At 36.7% G+C, this 25,924-nt stretch overlaps 1 protein-coding gene across 1 annotated transcript; it reads left to right on the top strand.

Annotated features, from left to right (window-relative positions):
• The first annotated feature begins 603 nt into the window (after positions 1-603).
• Positions 604-25,880, top strand: LOC121324694 (ubiquitin domain-containing protein 2-like). The gene is made up of 3 exons (XM_041266813.1): positions 604-753; positions 14,101-14,337; positions 24,341-25,880. The coding sequence occupies exons 1-3, from the start codon at positions 684-686 to the stop codon at positions 24,736-24,738; spliced, it is 705 nt and encodes a 234-aa protein (XP_041122747.1). The 5' UTR covers positions 604-683; the 3' UTR covers positions 24,739-25,880.
• Positions 25,881-25,924: the final 44 nt, after the last annotated feature.

The following is a 25,924-nucleotide window of genomic DNA, read 5'->3' as shown; positions in this document are numbered from 1 at the left end:
GCCTATTTAAATGGACTAACTGGTGTACAACTTAACTGGATAACATACTTATATTTTAAAAAAAACTATCTCAGCATAATTTTCAGCATGATTCAGTTGCAATAACTATATTGCTGGGCTTCATTTTAGCCTAAGCATTTTTCATTAGATGGATTAAAATAACATTAATTTGCTTTCACTCACTGAACACTATGTGGATAACTGTGGATACCTTTTACCTTCTGAAATCGAAATCAGTTAATCGAAGTAAGTTTATACGATTACGATGTCTTGTAACTGCATTGTCAGCCTGTATACGAGGCAATTTGTCAACATCCCTTACTAGTGTGGTTTTAAAAGGGGATACCTTTATTGATTTCATTTCTCCTGGTATCTTGGTGACAATGCACTTTAAGAGAATGTTCTGAAACAACACCACTGAAAAAAAAAAAAAAAAAAAAAAAAAACCTCTTAAATTGTAACCCACAGTAATCTGTAATTGTATTCTGGTCGCTGTTAACTGGAGTCAGACCGCTCACTCTTCCACAGTTACCCCTCCGTCACCCTGTGATGATGTGTGCACAGCCCGCCTCCTGCCAGCTGATGCTCGCTCTGTGTCAATTCCTTGTCTGTGAAACAAGAGAGTTCAGTGCTGGGGCTGGGGGAATAAACGAAGACCTCGGGGCTGCACCGTTAGTAAACCCATGGGAGGGTGTGTGGGCTCTCACCATGACTCTTCGGGCAGTTTAAACGAAAATTCAGACGGAACTGGAGGTAAGTATAATAATAATAATAATAATAATCTGTGCCGTTTTTGTTATTTTAGGTCGGTGCCGTGTCAACATTTTCTTTTGCCTTTACAATTACAGTCAGTATGTGAGAGTAAGAAATCACCGTCATGTAGCAGGGCCTGTGCAAAGAGCATTATCTCAATTTGTGCACTTCGCAAATTAAATAAAACATGAAAGCCATTGCACCCCTCGTCGTATTTAGTTATTAAATCGTGTTCGCTGTGGTTTATATATGAGTTTACACCTTCTGTTTATCTGGGTCACTTAACTGGCTTTGCAGAGCAACATATTACAGGAAGAGGGAATATCCAGTTACATGACAACAACAACGGAGAGATTTAGATCTATTATCATATATGATATATATAGATATATATAATCTATATATATAGATATATAATATATATATGTGTGTGTGTGTGTGTGTTACAATGATACTTATAAGACTTTAGTGGCTCGCAGTACGACCAACTTCGCAATAAGATAGATTCTATCTAGGAGATACATCTATGTAGAACCGTTACTTTTTTATAAACCAAATATGGTGAAACCAAAGGCACGTACAGCAATTGAAAAAAAAGTAACAGTGAACATTGTTGAATACAATACCCGGGAAGGGTGAAGAGACGAAGTTAGTCGTCAATTAATATTATTATTATTATATATTATTATTATATTATATATTATTATATATATTATATTATTATTTGTATTATTGTATTGCTCTTATAATTCATGACAACACTAACAAGCCATGATCGTTGTGTGTGTGTTTTTTTTTTTTTTTTTGTTATTTATTTATTTATTTATTGGGCACGTATTGGTTTCACTGTTGCTAAGATGGTATTCATTTATTTAGTGTTGCTATTGTCCTCGAAGCGGTGCGGGAGGGGCTTGAGAATCAAAACAAAGAGCTATCCTCAGTTGTTTGTTTTATTTTAGAAAGAGTGGTGGTATCATTTAGCTTTGTTGATGACTGAATCAAACAATTTATGTATTTCAGTTTTTTTTTTTTTTTTTTTTTTTTTTTTTTTTTTTTTTTAAACTTTTTTCCATCTTTAGAAGATGGTCCGAACTATACACTAGTGCCAAAGTTCAGTAACCTTGGCCCTTTAGTTTCCCAATGCAGCATATGCCAGTGAGAGGGTTGTGTTAGATTGTGTTGTGTTAAATATTTGTAACAGCTTTTCTGACTTAGCAAATTGAGGTAATTACTGAAAATGCCCCAGAACATCTGAAAAAAATGACAGCTTGGCACAGCCAAAGACAACAGCTTGCTGGTTAAGTGAACCATGTACATTTGTGGCAGTCTGGTTCATTCTGTTTAAAAAGAACCAGCATTGGACACCTCAAAACAAACTGTGGTCACCCTGTGCAGGATATCAAGGCTTTTTAAAACAGAAAATAAAGCGGTGACACTGCATGAAGATAAAGACATACTGTTGCAAATTAGCAATGCAGGTAAACCTTGCAACTTGTCAGATACACAGAGGGGTGCAATCAGTTAGCTGTCATTAGAGAAATAGGGCAGCTTTGTCAGTTTGCAGGTTACATCCATTGTCTTAAAACCATGTTTTTTTTGAAGGACTTGGAATTGAAAATGGGAATTGATTTTAAAAAGACACTGGAAATGGAATTGGAATTGACCCCAGCCTTACTTGATTTGGACCATTGCTACTACTAACTTGATGGGTTATATTGTAATGATCTCAACAGCAGGATCGTTTAATCAGGCCCTGAGAAGGTATAAGAAGTAAATAAATCTTGCTGAATAAAATGTAGAAAAATGTTTTATTTTTTATCCAGTAAACAAACAGTTAGTGATGTGCCTTTATTGATGCAGTAGTACTGTGAGGTTTGAAAGGTACTGTAAACTCTTACTAATCTAAACAAGTTTATAATCAGAAACACATCATCATAGAGCAATGAATGATGAAAGCAGCTGTGGCAACCGAATGGTTTCAGCGGTGAAATGTAATATTACTGTACACTGTCTAAGATGATATTAGTTATGCAAAACAACTTAAGAAAAGTTTGCGAATGAGAAAAGGCCATTTGGCCCATCAAGACTCATCCCATTCTCCCATACTAGGGAGATCTAATTTAAATCTTTTTTTAAATGTTCCCAGTGTTTTGCATCACCTGGTAGCCTATTCCATGTATTTATAACTCTCTGTGTAAAGAAGGCTTTCTGCTTTCTGTTCTAAACGTGTACTCAGCTTGCCTTTATGCTCTCTTGTTCCACTCACTGTGCTAAATATGAAGTAGTGTCTTGGGTTAATTTTATCTATACCATGTCTGATTATAGACTTCAATCAAGTCCCCTCTTTTCCTTTTTTTTTTCTAGGCTAAAGAGATCTTCTTTTAACCTTTCCTCTTGGCTCATGTCATGAAGTCCTTTGATCAGCCTAGTTGTCCTTCTCTGTACCTTCTCCAGTGCAATGATGTATTTATTTATTTTTTGTAGTGAGGTGACCTAAACTGCAGAAATGACTTACAAAAAATATTGTCTGACTCCGCCCAGTACAAAGCAGGGTCCAGTCACAACCAGTGTGTATTAGCGAGAGTCGACTGTATCGGATTTTAAAATATGACGTTCTTTCATGCTCTCTTTCAGTAAGCACACAGGTCAACCTCACTGTCCTGATTGTTTAGTTTTATCTTACTACAGCAGTTAACATGTTCAGTAATGGATTAGCTTAAAATGTGAAAAGACAGTTTGCCCACTTTACATTGTACTTTATAATGTGTTAACTGAAAATTCATCACTGGAAAGTCGTGTGCTACAATGTGATTTGAGTTGCCATCCTACGTTTACTGCCACACATTATAAATTGTTATGCAATATTAAATGTGGCAGTTACTATGATAAATAGTCTTTTATTAAAATGATACGATTACCACGTATAAAGGCCATCTTCAGTAATATTATTATTATTTATTTATTTTTTTTTTAATGAATTAAATTATCTCTGTTGTTTTCATTCTAATGCGTTAATCCCACCATCAATTTTGGCACATGAGAAATATGGAATTCATCTCCACAGAACTTGCCCTGTAACTTTCTGTCTGGCTTGACTGCGAAATGTTATTATTATGAATGCTCTTGTGGAAATTATGACAGGAATAGGAGTGCTTTGTCTGGAGAGAGGTTGGATTCCAAGTGCCAAAGGAAGCCTTTGTTTCTTTTAACTTTAGAAGCATTCATAGCATATCATTTTAAAAATTCTTAGAATATCTTGGCTGCAGCAAGTATTTAAGAGTAAGAGTCTGATACTGTTACTATCCCATTTCTAAACTTTTTTTTTGGTTTTGTTTTAGGTTAAAACGTACTCGTTCCGAAACCTACAAATTCCACTTAAACCAGCTGAGTGTTTAAACTAGCAGTGCAAACCTGAACTGGCAGTGTGGTCGGTTATTGAGCAGAGTCTGGGATAACAGCTGTATGTGACATATGCTGTTTCCTAACCAGATGAAACCTTTATGAACGATTTACATTAGGTACACTATGAATAACAAAGGTTGGTTTTGAGGATTTTTTTTTGTTCTATCCCCCCAGTTAAATAGGAACTGTTTTTTCAGTGTAAATACGGGATGCATTTTCTAATGGAGAAACATGAATAGCAATTATGTAAATGAATTTTAAAGGATAAGGCAAAACAAAGGTGTAAAAGCTAGTCCTATCTTCCATACACAGTCATTTCCAGTGTGGTTTACAGATAATAGTGGTGGGCTGCTGTACTGTTACTCATTTTGAGTTACTGTATCACACTGTCCCTTGCCCCTTGCACAATACATTGGCCAGCTGTGGTTTAACTAATTCATTGAAATATAAATAGCGTTGCTGCAGGGTTGTACACTTTTTTTTTTTTGTAAGGGTGTATTGTATCCATTTCTTAGGGATGTGGGATGGAGTTCCTGACCAGTGCTAAATAGCAAATAGACTTCCTACTCTAATATTTTCTTGCCAGGGTTTTTATAAAACCAGGTCACTGGATAGTCAGTGTCTCAAGTCCAGAAAACCCAGGTCGTGCTTGAGAATGACAATCAAACAGGATTTGTACTTGAGCAGCAGAACATTTTCTGTCATTTTTAAAATAATAAAAACAAGTGAAGAATGTGCTAGCTCTTGTAGTTATTTTAAAGAGGTGGATTTCAGTGTGAAAATGACAGATTTTAGATTTGTGTTTGCCATAACATTGTCTATAGGTTAGGATTTTGAAAAAAATATAGACAAGTGGGCGTTTCATTATAAAGCTTTTTACATTTTTGTGAGGATCACTTTTTTTTAACTGTTTTCTCTGTAGTATGCATATTTATCTAGCACCATATTTGGCATTCGAATGGAGTTATTTGGATAATTCCATTCAAACAAGTGATTTTTAATTAAAAGCATGCCTTACCGTCATGTCATGAATACTTTGAGTTGTTTGTGAAAGCTAGCATAACTTAACAATCTGTTAAAAGAAATGTTTTACCCCATGGAGCATAACCAGCTGTGATGCACATTTATCTTTTTTGATTCTTTCTTCATTCACATACCCGATTCACATTGTTGTTAATGTGTATCCATGTTCAGCAAGCAGATTTTCCTTAAACAGAAACTATACAGCAAATTCTTCACTTCAGACAGTTGTACCCATACATTGTAACTTTAGGCAATACTGCTTTAGGTTTGCAATAAATACACTGTTCATTGTAACTGTGATGCTCAGGGTTCATCGTAAACTAAAACATGAACAGGAATGATTTGTAACACCGTTATGTACAGTAGCATTCAGCAATTGCCACAGAAATGTTGATAGTAAACGTATTAAGTGTTTGGTTACTGCTGGATAAATGGACATGCTTGCTTTCTTCTTGGGGCATGGGGGTTACAGGTCGGTTTGTACAAGTGGAGTTTGTGTCCCTGCCCAGGCATTAATAACTAATATAATTGTTCTTTCACCTGGGGTGAGCCAGTAAGCTTTCCACATGTAATAGTATTGTCTTTAGGGATGCATAATGTTACATTTGGGTTGACCTTCTCTTTAAATGCCCTAGACACTAGTGATTGGATAATAATCTTGTGCAGGCTTGAACTAAAGAAATGTATTTAAAAACCTGGTATTAAAATACAGCCTTGTGTGTAAAGCTGCTTTTCACATCACCAGCACAGGGTGGCCGGTGTTGTGTGGGTTGATATTGGGTGATTGTCACATGGAGAGCTGTGGGATGAAGGAGGGGGAGGCTGGGAAGGATAATGTAGTTCCTTCACAAATCTGCACATTTCTGAAAAGCTAACTTCACTGTATATGCTGTAGTGTCAGCTGGGTAAAGCTCCTATTGTATTTCACATGATAGGAACAATGTCAGGCTGTTTCTGACTTCATTGTCTATTATGATTTACCAAGTCACTGGCAGTGTCTTCTGCTGGGTTCATTACTGGGTCTTACTACTGCACATAATAAACATACTGTACATTTCATTAGATAATATATGTAACTTTGGGTTTGTTTTAAAGAATGTATCCCTAAATCACTTTATATAGTACTTGTACAGACCCAGCATTAAATGTGCAAATTTTAATAGATTTTTTTTTTTAATGGTGAGAGTGGCAGTGTATTGTACATATAGATTTAGCAGTCAAGTTGTAATGTAAACTGTAAATATGAATAAGAAATTAACAGATGTTCAGTAGAGTCTTGCATATTCTTTTTGTACCTTTCTTTGTTTGCTCTATGCTTGTCCAAAGAGGCTGTGCAAGTCCTTTGGGGTGCAACAAGGATTTTTTTTTTCTCTCTTTCTATCTCAGGACATTTCTGGTCCTGAAGGATGGTTCTGCCATTCATGTTCAGAGAGTTATCAGGCCATTGCTTGTCACATCAGCGTTCAGGGAGCTTTTTAGATTAAAGACATGAAAAGACATATCTAAAAGAAGGTTTAGAGACAGAAATAATATTTATAAACATGTTTTTATTTTATTCCCACGTGGACCTAATTTTTTTATTTTTTAATGTCATTTACTGTACATTACTGTTCCTCTGCTGTAAATAAAGTGTGTTTACTGGTGATACAATATATACTTTAGGCCTAGAGCAAAGAGGAATTGAAATATTAGGTTTATATTTACTAATTTATCCAAGATATAAGCAAAAATATCTTTGGTTTTCCAATAGGCTCCAGATTCTGAGTTTTACAGCTAGATCTCTTGATCTTTTGGTTTGTTTTGTTCTTGTTATTGGGATCTGATATTCTAGTTACTGTACAGTATACTGTACAGTGGAAAGATTCTGTAACAGTAGATGTCTAGCACAGCTGTGTTTCCTTTCCCTTTTTTTATTATTGGTTGAATAAGGTGAATAATGTACACTAATTCAGTTGCTTTGTTGTGTGTTAGTAATTCGCAGAAAAAAACCAAACCGTTTAAGCAATCCTCCAATTGCTGCATGCATCGAGTATTGCAGGGTGGCGATGGCTGTTTACAGTGCCCATAATGGGTCAACGACTGGTCGTTGGCACCTGAAAGACAACACTAGCGATCCTGTCAGACCCAGCAGTCAGCAGTGTGTCCTTATTTCAGGTGACATTAACATATGCTCTCTCGTACAGATTTCACCCAAGCCTTGTGTTAATACACAGGTGACCGAGCTTCCTCCTGTAATAATGTACACTCTGACCAGATTTCTCGGCATGTTGAGTACTCTAATTCTCAAGGGCACAGTTTAAATATCTGATTAGTGGCAGTAAGATGGAGTAATGGGTGTCTGATCAACATTCATTTGGAAAACTGCCCTACAGATTATGCTTATGTTAACATAACATAACATAAGAATGTTACATAAGAAAGTATTGTTTATGAACCCTGATGTCTACTATTGTGGTGGTTATGTATTAACACAAGTTTCAGTTCAGTTTGTTGTTCATGTGTTTTATGAAAATATAAGGAGGAGAACAATACTTATATAGGGCTGATTCTTGCTACTGTAGTTTTGGTTTGGACTATTTCAGTGAGATTATAACATTTAAGTAGAAGTATTAGAGTAATTTGAAATTGTATCTCAGTCTAGCTGCAATTGTTCAGTGGTATAATATAGTATATTTTTGTGGTTCTGCTACAGCAATTAAAACAATTATTGAACTGCTATTCAAAACCAGTAGAGGTTTATATTGCTGGCTCTTCCAAGTGAAGTTCTCCCACTCTGTTAAATAATTGACCATGTTTTTTTTTTTGTTTTTGGTGATGTGATGATTTTCAAAAGAACTATGATAAAAAAAAAAAAAAATTAAAATCCCTTTGCAAGTCTAGAGACGGGAAGGAATGTGTAGCTGGCTATGAAAATAAGTACATGCTAGCAGACGATACCAAGGCAAGAATGTATACAAGGATGCAGGCAAATGTAATTCATATTAGAGTAAACAACTGATGTCTTGTATTAGGACACCTTGAAATCACAATGCTACCACATGCCAAACAAAAAACAAAAAAAACTCCACAGATTCAACTTACAGCTGTGCTGCTTGCTGCAATCTTCGCTGAATTAAAGGCATTTCAGATGTTCTAAGAAATAAAGAAATAGAACAGAGGAGCACTGTTGGGCCCGAGTTATAGGGTTAGCATTGACTTTGAGTATTATGCATACAATATAGTATTATGTCTTACTTGGTAACCCCGGTTTTACTTTTCCCTGTGTTTTATTTTAATTTTTGAATCGGACGCAGTAGCCTGCAGTGTGTCATGTGGATGTACGTTCTGCTGGTTTGGTTCTGCTGGTTTGGTTTTGCTGTGGTGCCAGCTGCCACAGTATAACTGAAGTACCAAGCATGGCTGTGCTTGTCCAACTGTTGAATGCATCGTACGAATTTGCAGATGAAAATTCTTCCATTTCCACTGCTTCTACCGGAGAACAAAAATCTAAATCAGGAGTACTGATTAAACTATTGTTTTTTGAGCATGTGTCCTTAACCAATGATCAGAATTACTAAATTCTAATAATAATAAAAATGTGAGGCTTCTGATATTTGAGAATCCGAAATATAAAGGCAGATTTTCCCCATCTGTTCATGTTATAAAAATTATTATTTTGTTTATATTTACATAAGAGAAAAATCGAATTGCAAAAAAAAAAAAAAAAATAAAATCTGGGTATTCTACAGGAACTGACATCATCATCAACATTAAAGTCAGTCTCGATACTGCTTGTGCTTATTCTGCTTAGAAACCTACCAGCTGTTGTGACAGAATGGGTCTCCTCTCAGTGAAAATAAAGCTACAGTATGTCAGAAAAAAATGATCCATGTGCTGTGGTATGAGCATTACACCACTAAAGCTCCAACCATTAAGACCTAGTACAACCACAGCAGTACAATCTGAGGTGCCTTAGTATGGATTCATTATGTTGGGAGGGTACTAATTTCCCAAAGTGTTCATTTTCAGAAAATGATTATTCCTGACGCAGAGAGGCACAGAAACAAAGATTATATCTGACCACTACTGTACTGTTCACAAAGTAAGTTTTGGAGCCAGTTTTTTGCATGCCGTAGAGAACCAGTCGATACTATGTACACTGTAGATTTATATCACAGTGGTTTCTGAGGGAATACCAAACAAAGTCAAATTGAAGGCAACTTGAGTTAAGCTTTATTAAACTATTTAAGCTTCTTGTTGATTTGTTTAGACAACAGTGAGAATCTAAACAAGAAAAAAACATAGACAGAATTATTGACAATATCTTATCAGGATGTTAAAGTGCTGCAGGTAATAACGAGATAAATGTCAAAATACATGTAAAGTACTTGCACGTATCTGCTAAGTGCAAATAATTGTAAGTGGATACTACAATGCTGCAGCACTGTACAGTGTCCTTTTAAGTTTTTTTTATCATAACTACAGTCGTTAAACCTTGTAAACATTAGATTAGCTGGTACAACAATAGTTGAAGACTACCGACAATTGTTGAACAGTGTTGTATTCGTGCAAATGAGATACCAGGCATGACGAATGTACACACAATTTATTTCCCTTACGTGAGGAAGCAAAAAACAAGAATGTTGCTCTGTAAGCAGTGATTTGACTCCAAGATTAAATAATGTTTGATAAAACAGCCCAGTCATTGAGTACGGTGTCCGAAATAACAACACAGGGTCAAATAATATGGCATTAATTAGTGTAGTTACTGATTCATTGCACATACTGCAGCCACAGTGGTGGTATTACTGAAAGCATTAGGACTACTAATCTTTCAAACTTTTCTTTAACTGAAAAGTAAACAATAATTTAAACTTCGCTACAGTGGTTCACATCAGATTGACTTTTCGTACAAAACAAGATGTTGAAAACGGATTTATTGTACATGCATGCATACCAGCTGATGCAGTCTAAACAGTGAGTGAATGGCAGGGCTAAGTGTGAAATAGCTGAAAGATGCAGACTGACAGTACTCCTGTTCCTTCATAAGGTCCATGGCTTTTATTTCAAGTGTAGGGCAAAGGGATTCATCAATGTGACAGGAAATGGCAAACAATCTAAATCAGTTTACTTTAAGTGGTAGACAATTTGTGTATTGCTTCTTACTGTCTCTCTGAAGCTGGATTTATATCAGGTTTGATGTATGCTTCTTTTTTCTGTTTGTCACTTAATGGTAATTGTTAATGATGATTCTGGACACGTTTGTTGATGGAGATGTTTTAAGGATGCTGTACACAGTTTGGTACAATGTCTATTTAATCGGCTCCCGTGAATGTGACATTGCTTTCAAAGCAACATTTTAAACCTATATTTGGGACAGTAACAGTGTGGAAAATAGGGTAGGTAGGTCCAAAACATTTCTTAAAATGTTTATGTTGATACATAAAAGAACACATGAATAAGTCAGTGATGGCTTATTGCACTGTACAGTAGTTGTGTATTTCATGCATTGAAAATTGATTTATGATATTTCTGCTGGAAATATAACAGTTTTTCAGGTATTTGCTTTTTGGTAAATTCACTAATGTAAAAAACAATTTAGCACAAGTTATTTTATGGAAAAGCTGAATGTTTTGAATAAAACAATACTTCACTTGCCTTAAAGCAAAACAAACACTGTTCAGTTAACATTTAACATACAAATGTCCTAACAACAACAAAAATGAAACAGAAAAGAGACTCCTGAAAATGAAAGCTGTGAAAATGTAGGAATGCTGGTGGTTCTGCATGCAAAACAAATTCAATTTATATGTCTCCACGACTTCCTGACAGCTATAGGGTGACTGATGTCCAGGTGCAATTGACCCACATGGATAGACCTATCTCCAGCAGTTTGTTGTTTTTCATCAGGACCAACTAATTTTATAACTTAGCTTGATATTATCACGGTTTCCTATGCCAGCAAGGAAAAAGTCTCAGATGTTTTTGCTGAAGTAAATAATCAGGGATTCAGATAAAAAAATAATAGGGCAATTCTCAAATGCAAAGTGCCAGCAATTTTTTTTTCTTTTTCTTTTTCTTTTTTTTTCATTTTTAAAAACGTTTGTCCTAAACCCTTTTCCAGTCGTCTGCACATTCAGAGGGAGGACGCTGCCAGGGTTTGTTTTTGTTTTTGTTTTTTTTACTCCTCTCCAGTGGTGAAGTCATACAAGGACTGGACATACTGTTGTACTGTACAGCACATTATTCTTGGATTGCCCTAAATACACAGACCCGATTTGCGGTCGGATCGATGGCTGGCACCAGGCTGGTGTTTGGCAAGTGGCTATTTTTATATTGTGTTTTTTTTTTCCCCCAGATCTATTCAGTCACACTGTAGGACTTCAAAGCAGTACTAAACCATCCAAAAGAGCAAGCTTTAATCATGTGTTCCATTGTGTAAGTGGTTTAATCTTTGTGGATACATAAAACAATTAGCTGGTGCCTCGTGAAAGACTTTTTTTTTTTTCATCTCCACTGCAGTTGTCAAAAATGTAAGCTATTTCCTTTCGCGCTCTCCTGGCAAACGTTTTGAAGATGTTAAGATGGCTGTAAATGTAAGGGTGTCTGCACCGAACGCTCCAACACCCAGTTATAGTGAAAGAATGATCAATCCTAATCACTTGTGTGGTAATTAATAAAACTGGTTGTTTAATAAATAACACATTGTTTTGGCTTAATAAATGGTATGTGCATTTATTTTACAGTGTAACTTAAAGCAAGTGTATATTTGTTATAATGCAAAGTTAAATATAGTTTGTTTTTCCTTAGACATTGGTTAAAAGGTGTGAAAGGTGTGGTTGATTTATTTTCTCAGAGTTAGGGTTGACCGTGATATTTTTCTTGATTTATCAATACAGTGACCCCGGTACTGTATCGACTGTATGTGAAGGATTTTTTTTGACAACTCAAACTGGAGAGCTAAGCGAAGCAGGGTATTGTTAATGTTCACAGTTAATTTAATGATGGAAGACAACAATCTTTTGACCTGTATGCTGGCATGTTTAAAATCAGCAGTGTGGCCTTACTAGATTTTATTTAATTTAGTTTTGCATACCTACAATACTGTGGAAAATGAATTAATTCCCTTGGAGCCATGGTATTTATTTTATTGAAATAGCCATACCTGAATTATACTGGAATGTAAAACGAAACCTTTTCAAGGCAGAGAGGGTAGCGTTCACCTATTTATTTTAAAATGAATCTCCATTTAAGTTACTTTTGCAAAACTGATAAAAAAAATAATAAATACTTTCCAAATTCAGTGGATTGTTCTTGTTTTTTTTGTTATGATTTACTGTTTTGTGTAATTTTGTTTTAAATAATTTTATTTTAAAGATGAATCTGAAAACAAAAACGCAGCAGGTTGTGTGAATGTTTGTTTGTTTGTTTTTTATCCCTGGACCCATTTTATTCCAAACACTTGCACTGGGGCAATAATTGAGTAATTTTGTTTGTTTCACACTTAATTTCTGATATCGTATTGTGAAGACACTGCTGATACACAGCCCTTCTCCGAGTGCATGAAGACGTTCGGAGCATTTCCTTTCTTTGGTACGGCAGTCGGGAGGCTTGGAGCAGTGGAGCGCAGATCGAGAAACATCTGGGAAAGCAGTATGGCTCTGATTTTTCAGACCTGCAGCACTCTGTTATTGGCATACAGTATGCTCAATATGACAGCTTTTTTCATTAAAAGACCGACTCTTAAATCTGTGAGGGTACTGGTGTTTTGTTTTCTTTTTATATTACTCAAGTAATTCACATCCCTACTCCTTACAGGGCGATTTGTACTGTACTTGTTGGGTTATTCAGGGTTTCACTTGTCAATGACCGTATTGCTGGAGTGTTTATAACTTTTGGTGACAAGATGACTGTACTGTATAATGTAGTGGTAATTGTCATTTCACTCTGCCTCAGTTTGATATTTTATACGACATCCATGTAGGTATAACACTTTTGCATATTTTATATGTGTTTCTGTGTATACTGGAAGGAATAATCTGCTCAGTGGCCCATGCAGAGTACAGTTACAGACAACTGTACTACATGAGTGGTATGAAAGAAAAAGCCAAATGTTTAGCCGTAGAAAAACAAAGCAAGTAAAATACACTCAAATATGTAACATACAGTAGTTCTAAGTCCTTTCCGTGTCTTAAATCTCCAACAGAATGACTGACTGCAAAATAAAATCACCCTTCAGAGAAGAGCTGCCTTCATCCGGCAGAAGGAAACAATTTCCGTCATTCTTCTTTTGTTAGAACATGTGTTTTAGACAAAGGTTTGGAATAATTGTAGCAAGATGTTGCCAAATGAACCATTCCTTTTTGTAAGTGGTCGAAGCATTCAAAACTGTGTCACTTAAGGTGGTCTGTTATAATATAATTGCATATGGTAAATCATATTATATTCTCGCTGTGAAATCTATATATGTTTCTTTTCTATATATATATTTGTTGTTAGAAATGCACTGTAATGTACCAAATGCACAAATCTGTAGTGTTGCAGAGAACCTCAGCAGGTGAAGACAGACGGTGTGTATTCCCTGTAGGAATGTAGTGAAAGTCTTTGTTGCAACATTTCCATTTCTAGAGGCAATACCTCGTCACCCACAAAAGAGTGGTATATTGGGGATGGGTGTCTTTTTGAAAGTATTTAAGAGTGCTCTTGTGCTGGGCTAAGACTTCAGTTGCAAAGTTTTTGCTGAATCATGTTGTAGTTTTATATCAAACCACCTTTGTAATCTTGCCAAAATGTAGAGTGCTTGCCATTGCAGTTTCAAAATGTATACATGCTTGCTGTTTGGGAAACTACAAAGGCATGTGGTTGCTTCATATGGATTTACCTTTCATGCATAGTGTATTTATCTTATGGCATTGTGTGTTTTTTTTTTTTTTTTCTTTCTAGTTGCTTTGGGTCGTAATCAGCCTCTTAAGAAAGAGAAGCCTAAATGGAAGAGTGATTACCCCATGACAGACGGACAGCTTCGCAGCAAGCGGGATGAATTCTGGGACACTGCACCTGCTTTTGAGGGACGCAAAGAGATTTGGGATGCCCTCAAGGCTGCTGCCCATGCTTTTGAAAGCAATGACCAAGAACTGGCACAGGCCATTATTGATGGTGCGAATATAACTTTACCACACGGTAGGTTGTTTGTTTTCGCAGAGGTGAAGCCCATAGATGAGGTGCCTTCTGATCCTGTTTTTCAGTGATGCACATCCAGGTTTATTCTGAGAGGAGTCTGGTTTGCAGGAAAATACATTGTAATTACCTTGGTGTTCAGCCTCTGGGCAAAAAAAACAACATAATTTCAGCATTGTATATTATTGGAAGTCTTCTCTTGCAAGGAAAAAAAAAAAAAGGCGTTGAAAAGACCTATGGCTGATCGCTATGCTGTTTGCATTTGTGCAACAGCCCTCAACCCTGTTAATTTAAAACTTCAGTAAACTACCAGACATATTTTAAAGACGTCCTAAGCCTAGACTTGATCAATGTATAGAATTTTTAACTGACTTTACTGCAGGACAGTTTTGCTCCAGTCACATGGGGTTCTAAGTTGCTGAATTAACTTTTCTTTCTGTTGTCCCGTTGGGTTGAAATAACAAGTATTCAGCAGGGCAATTATTCAATCATACCGTGAACCTTTTATATGGAAGCATAAAATATGGATAATGTGACAGTATTGCCCTGTACATTATCTTTTATATAGGGGTTCACCATTTGGCAATGACAGTGCTTAATAATATGATGTAGTTCAACAAAAGGGCCGGAGTCCTCCTGGTTTTTGTTTCAACTGTTAAAAATTAAATTAATTAATTGGGACAATGAAGCTTCGAATATGCACTTAATTGGTCCAATTAAGTGATTTAGGCTACAGCTGGAATAAAAACCAGGAGGGACACTGGCCCTCCAGGACCAGGATTGGACACCCCTGCTCAATGATCTTGAGTCCGTGTCCTCAGTGCGCCTAACATCCTGGCACAACCACAGATGCAGTCTACTGGATTAGTTGATTTACTCAATGCAAACTATTTTTCTCACTCGCATTATTTCAAGCATTTCAAACATATATTGTTGTCCAAGGAGGGGAGGGACTGTAACTTGCTCTTGAAAATGCAACCTCCTTAGGGTTTAAAGAAAACATCTTTGTTGGTTAATGCTGTAGTTTTGTGCAAATGCATGCAGGACCACTTTCACGGGTGCTGTGTCTCACATGTGCTTCATTCCTTCTCTATTTTATTATTAAAAACAAGCAGGGTGTTTTTTTTTTTTCTTTTATCTTTTTTTATAATTTAGCTACCTGATTTAAAATGCACCGCATAATATTAAACCCTCAAAAATTCAGTAGTGATTCTGAGTCATGCTTAATCTAGAGCAATTAGATTGTACTGCGCCAGATTGTGCTGGGTGTGGATCATGTTCTTGTTATTTAAAAATAGACGATTATGAGTAGGACATTGAGATGCTACACATTGTCTTCAAAGCCAGAATGCTGTTTCTTTAGACACATGTTTGTCACTTTATACTTGTCAAAGTGCTGTGACCTTGCAGGCATCAAACGTAGGGGTTGAAGTTTTCGGGTTTCATTTTTGATCACACAACATCCCTTTTAAACTTCTTTTGAGCTTTCTGTTTCTTAATTAAACTCAGAAAAAGTTGTAAATTACAAAACAATGTCACTTGTTTTTACCTTCCTATTGCATTTTATTTTGTAGTTGCCTAGTTTATTGTTGTGCTTTTAATTATTTTCACTCGTTTAACAGAGCTGTCCTGACAGATTTTTTTTCAGCATAAAATACCCAGTATACACAGAGTGTACACTGATAGCATTTAAAATTGCCTTGATTTTCAGCAAAAAAAAAATCCCAGTGTTTAATTAATAGTGTTCTCTTTTATTACGATGCAGAGACAGCTTAACTACTTAGAAAAAACCTAGAAGTTCAAGCCCTGGTTATACTATATCCAGTAAACTCGGTTCAACCCTGCAACTTCTACTGTTTTTACAGCATCTGTCTGATGTGTTATTTAGTTATTTTTTTAATTAAGTGTTTCACTATTGACAAGATCTAACTGAATAAGACTTGACTAGCTCATTCAACAAGGAAAATGCTCCCTGTGCAAATGTGCCACCATTTAATTTGTATATCGGTCCCTGATTTATTACATGCACAAACTCAACTTCGTAGCTAAATTGACTGTCTGAGAATGTTGAGGAAGAAAAGGGTTGTAAACCACGGGGAAAATGTGTATCGGTGTGTATGTGTGTGTTATTTCTGTTAACCTGAAAATCTTAAAAAATAAAAAAATAAATGCTCTTGCAGATCTTTCTGTAATTACAATTGTGAGTTATATAGGGCATTTTCAAAATCTGTTTTGTAACTGTAATGCAGTAACTGTTTTGTAATTTGTAATGCAGACAGACCTCTGCAGGGGTAGACAACCATGTACAATGTGTCTTTATAAGGTTTACAAAGGGGAAGTGGATTAAAGTCTGAAGGGCAGGCTTCCTGTTTTCCCTTTGACAGTTGAGGCAGCCACACCACTAAACAACTGGGCTCTTTTTACCGTTTCATGAAAACAACTGTAAACTGATTATATTATTCCTTGCAATAAAGGGGCAGTTTTTGTCCGGTCTCCCATGTTATTTTCTAAATTCAATGAGGTACAGTACGTGTGCTAGCATGCCTAGTTTTGAAAAGATGTAACCCCATCTCTAACAAAGTGTTGCAAAAGCTTGGTTTGTAAATGCTGTAAGTAAATCCCAAGTCTTCCAGTGATTGGATTTTTTGCAATCTACTGTACTTCAGGGAAGAAACGGCATTTGTAAAGCAACTAAAACCCTGACTGAACAATACAGACTGAAACCCATACTCCCACATCAATATAAAATAACCACAAGACCTTAAAATAGATATTGAAAAAGCTTTTTGGTCACTGACTAGGATCAATAAAAGACAGCGTGCTACTTGCAAGTTCAGATTGAAAAATCCATCTTTATTACAGAAGAGAAGCTACTGTACTGCAGTGTAGTAAACATGGATACATTAATGGACACCAACTTGTGGTCCTGGTTCAACGATATAATGTATTGCATTTAGTATCCTGGATTTCACACGGTGTCTGCCTCTATTAGGCATGGTTGTCTCCAGTGACTGGGATATAGTTGAGGCACCTCCATTTGCTGTTACACTTCAGAGTTTTACACATGCAGTATCTAGAGAACCTCCTTTTCAGTCGTGATTAAAATTGGTTATTTAGCACACTTTATTTACAATGAAAATAATGATCTTGGTAACAGCAGGTGATGCCTGAAGTCTGTCTTTACATACAAACATCACTCTTACAGTTTTACTTGCATTTAGAACCGTGTGTTTTATTGGGTTTTTAGGCAAGGAATTGTGTAATTGGCACCGGGTGAGATTTTTCTTTATTTAATCGTTAATTAGTTGAGCATGTTATATTGATGGATACATTTAATCTCCCGAGCGTTTTTACGGTTGAATATTTGTAGTTTTCAGTCCAAATTGAAAATGCAGTAAAACTGACATACTGCAGAATAATCTTTCCTGCAGTGTCTGTTTGGCATATCACAAGACAAACCTAAACCAGGCCCATTAAAGATAAATACAGAGTAACCAAAACCTTTAGTGTGTAACATTAATACAGGAAAACAGGCAGTTAGAGTCCAGATAAATACTGCATATTGAACTAGTTTTCAGAGTGAGGAATGCATAATGTATGATAAGTGTGTATCGTCTAGCACTCGCCCTGTCTCGTACTGCATGAAGTAAAACTGGGTTAGACAGTATTGCTGCCATACGTTACCTCATTTAAAAAGCAATGGTTTACCAAACAAGGTAATTTAAAATATACATAGTGGTAGTGAACATACAATTAACGCATAGATAACGATTTTTAGGAAATTTTTAGGAAATGCAGAAATGAACAAGTGTTCCACCATCATGTTATTTGTTTAAGATAATTCTATGAAAATAACATTTCTACTGTAATAACTTTAAAGAAACTATTAGTTTTATTTATTTAATGTATAGAGTTCATCTTTAGGATAGGCCAATCACTGCAAGTCTTTGGTTTGCCATTACTCTGATATCAGTTTACCAAACATGAAATGGCTCAGTAACTATGGATGTTAACTCTCCCTTATGAAGTTGTGTTGAAAATGCCCCTTCATTTAGGTTATATCATCCCAACAGAATGGCCCATTCTAATCAAAAACTGCATTGGCTGATTTTAATATTAAATGAATGGACTGTTGGTGATTCCCACACCAGCTGATACAGAATCACTATTCCTTCTTCCCATTAACCAAAGCTCTGTCACTGGCTGTGACAGGACCAGCCACAAATCTGTGTGAATTGGTGCTTTTATGGAAGTTCAGCAGTGCTCTCATGTTCGTCACCAAAATATTAGTTTAACTGTATGTTCCTAACTTGCAGATCTTTACAACTTCTGCACATCGCCACATCGCATCCAGAACACAATGATATAAAGTCATGTCCAGTGCTACTTTGATTATTCTCATTAAGAAGGTAGTAAAACATCTTAAATGGTTGTTTTTGGAAGAGTTTTAATTTTAATTGATAGAAATTTGTACATGGTGCTTAAGGGTAGTGGTTTAGAGTTTCACATTGGCATTTACTTTGCCCTTGCTAACTAACTCCCTTTCATGTCGGCTCCTGTATGTGTGGTGTGTATTATTAATACTGTAGGCACACAGCATGCACCGAGAAATCCAGTACCAAGAGGTTAAAATCCTGAACAGAGTGGTGTTGGATGTCTATTGTTATTCAAAAGCTGTGTTTTGTTTTACCTTATACCAGGGTTCTTGGCAGTGGCTACAGTACCTTGGATAGGCTGTGGAGCTAAATAACACTAAGTTTTATTAGCTGAAGTTGGTTGGGTACTGTACTGCACAGAAAGTAAGAAAGCAAGCCTTAAACTGACACTTGAAAATTAGATGTTATGCATGTCTTAATTCAAACAAAAAATGCTAAGACATGAATAAGGGATTATATGGATAACAACGGTTTAGTTCTTCTCAATTTGGGCAGAAATGACTACACTGCACTTCTGTGATCAGCAGTTGTTTTAATCGCATCTGTTCTCTTTTTTTGTACAGTCTTTTGTTTAATAGATTTCATTACAGAATGTGTAAGTTAGTTAGTCCCAGTGACTCGTTTGCAGGGCTTCAATGGAGGGGGTTCAGCACTCCAGATGAGCAAGTACATCAGCACTTGGCACAAGAGGAAAATGTATAGACTTGATCAATATGAGGCAGCTCCTCTGAGGCTGCCTGGCTTATAAAGCAGACTCCTGTCCCTGAAACATCCAACGTATTGATTTTCTAGATTGCAGCAAGGAAGCCATTGCATTGAACATGTTCTTATCTGCTTTTGTCTTGAGAGTGGGAGCCCTGAATAATAAAGGGCTGAAATCCATCAGGGAAAGTGGAGGTTACAGCCAACTTTTCTGAGAGAAAATCCTGCGGTGGTGACACACTGCACAGCTATTTTTTGTCAGCAGTGGTGTGATGCATGTACCCTGAGATCTATAGCGCAGAGATTCATTTTTGGCTTTGTTTAGTAATTAAGTCCTCTCCACTTGATTTATTTTATGGATTTTTCAAAGTAGTTTCTAGCATGTGGTTGGCAGATAATCCAAGGTTCAGTATAGTTTTCATGGATTCAGGCGTGTGTGTTTGGTATTTTATTAATTTTCTTCTGTTTTATTTATTTGCTGTGTTCCTATACAGTTACAGTTTGTATAGAAGCAAATATAAAAAGAGGAACATAAATGCATGCTGACTGTCTTTGGAATACCTGCTAGTGTTTACCCAGTGTGTCTTTTGAAGTCCAGAATAGTGAACTAAAGCCAGAATTGAGAGTCTGTATGATAACTTCCCCATTGAAAATAACAATAAATAAACAGGGCATTTGTGCATTCCAGGTATATGCCACTCGAGCGTGGCAGCTTTTGTGGCCAGTTGACCCCTCCTACAGAGTGATTGACAAGAAGACTGTGGAGTAGATATGCAGAGTGACAGGGTTACAGACCCACTAGTGGCTGACTCCCTGTTGTAGGCAGCAGGGTGACAGACTAATTACTCAATCACAGGCTGTCCAAGTGACTGGCTGGTTGGTTTGTTGGTTGCCTGCCTGACTTGACAAGGCAGCATGTGTGCAGTGTCCTGCAAGAGCCTGAAGCACCTGCTGCAACAAGAGGATTCAAACCACTGCTCCCAGTTAGGCAGACATGCACAAGTTTCCTTATGTGTCAATTACTAATGCTCTCGAGTCATTTTTTGCTGGTGGGTTGGACAGAACTTTCTAAAGTCTTCTTGATCAACCAAGCAGAATATTCAGATTCACAGGAGGCATCATGTACTTTAGGCACTGGTTGTTTCTTTTACATAGTGAAAAAAGCACAAAAAGCTTTTGCTATACCGTTCCTGTAATGTTTTTTTTACTCCATTGCTGTGCTTTTCTTTGCAACGTTGCTTAACGGACCTTGGTAACTGTTGCCCTGTAACTGTTCCCATTAGATTTTTACTACCTTTTATTTGTCTAGCAATTATTTCATGGTGGTACCATCCCTTACCTGTTCTTTGGACAAGAAATGTAATGGGAATACTCTTTCTACTGGCCCAGTATCTACTACATTGTAATTTCAGATAAAATGTTAAAAAAAAATAAAGCCAATTTTTTTAGTTTAGTACTTTAAAGCAAATGCCTTCAGATCAACCTGCTGCACTTGAAGCAGAATAATTTCAGTTTTAAAAGTGCTGATATTGAATAGGATCGACAGAAAAGTGACAGTCTTGCGTGGGTAACAAGAAAGTTAATGTGTGGAAAGCCATGAGCAGTTCTGTTATGTTTTCACACATTTATTTATTTTTGTGGACCCGTCGCGTAATGCAGCTGGTCTACGGAATACACAAGTAAACAAGATTTTATGCATCAACACATTATCACTGTAAATGTTTGCCGAACTTGACCTTGTACCAGCTTGCAGTACCCAGTGCAACTTTTATCTGTCTGTCCTCTGTCATTTCTTACAACAATTTCCTGACCAACTCTTCCAGTTCTGCTGGTGGTATTCCTATAAATGCTGCTTTAAGTGTAAAGTAAATGGTGGCTTGTTTATTTCTTAGTCACCTTTTAAAATACCGGAGTATGTGCTGTGCATATCAGGCGGCCAAAAAATGAATGTGCCAGAACAGCGTATTGCTGTGTGACATGCAGTACTGTGTCCCTGCCCAAGAGTAGGCTGGCAGGTCAGTGCTAATTTCGATCCCTGAGAGAGTGTTGTGAAATCACTACAACTGCCCCAGATACTGCGATTTAAGCTTCCCCGTTGGCAATCCAAGCATTTTAAACAAATGCTGTAAGCTGCCAAATGCTAAGTGTAATGCGATCCTTTAGAATTTACTGTTTTTTAAACTTGCTGACAGAATGTACTGACAGAATTTTGCTTGGCAGAATAACTAGTGGGGGAAATTAGATAATAAAAACACACAAATGAGAAGGATAAAGTACCCCAGTACTTTACACAATCCCAGGAAATAATACTCTTCCTAGGTGTCTGAGGATAGAATTGGAATAGCCATCTGAATAATTGCTTAAAACATTTCCTTTACATCCAGCTGTATATCCTGGGTATTAGTAGCCTACTGTGCACATAATTGCTGATGCAATATATATGGTTTAAATGTACTGATCTACAAGGACCCCTTTTCTCATGGAAATGGTTAAAGCACATGTGTTCCAGTCTTGTGTTATTGTCAAGCTAGTACTGATGCATTACATTGTGTGAAATTGCTGCTTTGCCCAAATTTAAATTTCACAACTATTCTCTCAGCTGACTCGGTTAATTATCTGTGATGAAGCCTTGGACAAGATGTGGCCACTTTTATTAGGAATACCTCCAAATCATACTGAGTGTTGAATCATTAGATACCTTTATGTGTCATGATCATGCTATCATTTTTTAGAAGCAAAAATGTATCTGATGTTTAAAGGGGCATGATCGTGGGTGCCTGGTTACTCTGAGCATACTGTATCACAGAACGCAATGAAACCCGAAAACCAAAGCTAATTTTATCATTTTGTTTTGTCCAATACATGAATCGCTTCTCACACCAGTTGGCAATAGATGAATGTGCCATGTTGTTGTGGGAGTTAAGGTGGGCGAATTGTAAAAGCTTGAGCCAAGACCAGACCGTCTGGCTTCTCTCGAGCTGCCAAACAAAAAAAAAAAAAAAAAAAAAAAAAAAAAAAAAAAAGGTTTGGGCTAATGAACAAAGAAGAAAATAAAGAGCTGGAATACAAAAACACTGGCATACCAAAAATCTGCATGGGGGTGGGGGGGGGATGCATATTTAGCAATTAATTTTGTCTAAAACGTGTGCACTATAATTTTAATTCTAACCACTGCCATATATATTGTTCTAGCATTCATAAAAAAGGTTAGGTGTCTAAAATGCAGGTAATCCTCAAGTGTTTTTCTATTAGTTTTACAGACATAAGAATGCATCATGCATATAAGTAATCCATAAAATCTGTTTATCTGAAAACATATCTGTATGATACCTTTGTATGTATGGCTGTGTGGAGCTACCTTTAAGCAGTAAACAAGCTTGACCAAGCTTCCTGTTCTTGAATCTTGCTGTAACACACTGACGGATAACTACAAAGCAGTACTCCAGTATTGCTCCAGTCCACAGCAACAATTCCCTGGTTGCTCTCATTAGGCTGGTTTTGTTTAGTTTTAACCTACTTTGATTCCACCTAGTGGCAGATCTGTTCCTACATAACTGAAAATCATACAAATGCTCCTTTATAGTTCACATTACAGTTGGCACCGCTTTGTCGTGAGCGGCTTGGGAAAAGTGAAAATACCCTGAAATATGTGGCTGTCCTGATTTGAGACAACCTGTCACACTTTTTTTTGTTTATAAATGAAAAGATAAAAAATGGAGTTACATTCTGATTTAAAAGTTTAAATACATAATTTAAGTGAGTCAATTGTTTTTTTTTTTTATTCCTAAAGTGAACTGCTGTTTTATTTCTACATGAAATGAAAAAGAATGATGAATAGGTGTTGCTGACTGTATTAGAAGAATGGTATTCCTTTCCACCAATGTAGAATTCTAGAATGTGTTAAATGGTTAAAATATGTGCAAAATATTTCTTTTGTGGGGTGCTCCCCGAGTGGCACATCCAGTAAAAGCACTTGTGTAGAGTGCAGGATGCGTCCTATAGTCTAGACGTTGCTGGTTCAAGTCCAGGCTATTCCTTTGCCGACCGGGGACAGGAGCTCCCAGGGGGCGGCACATAATTGGCAGAGCGCCGCCCCAGGGGGAGGGAGGTTTAGGCTTAGGCCAGGCGCCTGCGGGCTTGCCTGTAAGCTGTCCTGGGCTGCGTTGTCCTCCCATGATGCAGCTCTAGGTGGCTGCATGGTGAGTCTGCAGTGTGTAAAAAAAGCAGGCAGCTAACGACATACGCTTCAGAGGACAGCGTGTGTTCGTCTTCTCCCCTCCCGAGTCACCTCAGGGGTGGTAGCGGTGAGCTGAGCTAAACAAAATAATTGGGGAGAAAATAACAAAAAACTAATTGGCAACTACTAAAATGATATATGTTTATATATAGATAGATATAGCCTATTTTGTGTGAGTTCAGAGTTTATTTCTTGTACCAAAATAGGATCAATATTTCTGACAGTCATCAAAAGCTAAAAGCTAATGGAATCTGAATCACTTAGACTTAGTATAATATATTATATATATATATATATATATATATATATATATATATATATATATATATATATATATATATATATATATATATGTGTGTGTGTGTGTGTGTGTGTGTATATATATATATATATATATATATATATATATATATATATATATATATATATATATATATATATATATATATATAATTTCTGTAGTAGCTATGTAAAGTTTTAAGTAATGGGAGTTAAAACATAAGATAAGATGATTGTCCTGATCAGTTTTTGCTTATAATCAGTAATGCTGTATTTCATTGCAGTATTACCCAGCCCTACTCAATAGCTGGTTACTGTAAACTAATTCTATTTTTGCTTTATGTCTGATTAGGTGCCCTTACAGAATGCTATGATGAACTGGGCAACAGATACCAGCTGCCAGTCTACTGCCTGGCTCTTCCCATCAACATGATTGAAGAGAAGAGCGACCTGGAGATCCTGGACATCCCTGACCCGCCCCCCAACTCCGGGCATGAGTGCCAGCTCCGCCTGCGTCTGTCCACGGGCAAGGACCTCAAACTGCCCGTTCGCAGCACTGACTCTGTCCACCACATGAAGCGACGGCTGCACTCCGAGGAGGGGGTGGAGCCCTGCAGCCAACGGTGGTTCTTTTCTGGCCGGCCTCTGATAGATAAAATGAAACTCGAGGAACTGAAAATCTCCAAGGACTATGTAGTGCAGGTGATCGTCAGCCAGCCTCTGCAGAGCCCAACACCTGTGGAAAACTGAAAAAAAAAAAGTTTTTTCTTGTCTTTTTTCTACTTTTTGGTTTTTCTCTTTTTTTTTCTGCACACTAATTTGTACAAATATTTAAATCATCCTTCCGTCTGTGATGGAAATAAAAGGCAACTTGGTGCTGGCCCATGTGAAGAGAACAAGAAAAACGGACGCACTGAATAGCTGTTTGTCTTGGTGATAGTAAGCAATGCTGTTGTCTGCAGAAGGCAGATTTTTTTTTTATTTTGTTTTATTTTTTGTCTACAGATCTACCAAAAAGGAAATGTGTAGGAGTGAAGCTGTTAATGTATGTAAAAATGACACATACTTTTATAACTGAGTAGATCTTTAGCTGATAATTTCTTTTTGGAGCTAAAAGGGTAATATTTAGTGGGGTAACCATGTACAGTATGTAACTAGATTATTATTATTATTATTATTATTATTATTATTATTATTATTTGTTTTGTTGTAGTAGTAGTAGTAGTAGTAGTAGTAGTAGTAAATATAGTAGAAGCGTACTGTTTTTGTAATGGACAATAGATGCCTTTTGGATTGCATGCAAGTTAAATCCGCAGTCAAGGCTAGATGAGTCTAGATAACCACGGAGAATGATTTGTCGGATGATTGTTGATGAGGATGGTCACATTTGTACAGTGGGTTTGCTCTTTTTGGCACTGGTGGAATGCTGTCTGTCAAAGAGCATGGCATAAGTTTTTTTATAAGAACATGAAATCAAAAACACCACAGTGGCTTGATCTGCCCCTGGACCTATAGCTCACATGTAGGAAAGGTCGCTCCCACTACCAGCAGCAATACCAAGCACAGAGTACAGGAACTCTAATGTAGGTAAGATCAAATCGGGGAAATTCTGCAACAACCACAGCGGAACTAGTATCCCCACATACACACGCACACAAACAGAAACACCTGCCCAAGCTCACACACATATACATAGAAATGCAAGCTATTTTCTGAGGTCCACTAGATACTATACAAATCAGGGCAGGCTGCATTGAAACCAGCACATCCCATTCTATAAAGAACACCTGGACAATAAATAAGATTGGATGTAAAGGCAACGTTTATAACTTTTATTCTGTTTTGTATGTGTGTTAATAGGACGAAATGTCTTTTTTTTTTTTTTTTTTTTTTTTTTTTTTTTTTTTTTTTTAAGAGAAGGCATGAATTTCAGCCA

Source organism: Polyodon spathula, chromosome 12 (genome assembly GCF_017654505.1).
Source record: "Polyodon spathula isolate WHYD16114869_AA chromosome 12, ASM1765450v1, whole genome shotgun sequence".
NCBI classification, from domain to species: domain Eukaryota; kingdom Metazoa; phylum Chordata; class Actinopteri; order Acipenseriformes; family Polyodontidae; genus Polyodon; species Polyodon spathula.
This window is presented reverse-complemented; position numbering and strand designations above follow the sequence as displayed.

What these genes read in the sequence shown, in the direction of transcription:
- LOC121324694 (XM_041266813.1), top strand. Translation starts at nt 684, where the DNA reads ATGGGAGGGTGTGTGGGCTCTCACCATGACTCTTCGGGCAGTTTAAAC. An exon ending in AAATTCAGACGGAACTGGAG is followed by an intron (nt 754 to 14,100) that starts GTAAGTATAATA and finishes TTTTCTTTCTAG; the next exon opens with TTGCTTTGGGTCGTAATCAG. An exon ending in GAATATAACTTTACCACACG is followed by an intron (nt 14,338 to 24,340) that starts GTAGGTTGTTTG and finishes ATGTCTGATTAG; the next exon opens with GTGCCCTTACAGAATGCTAT.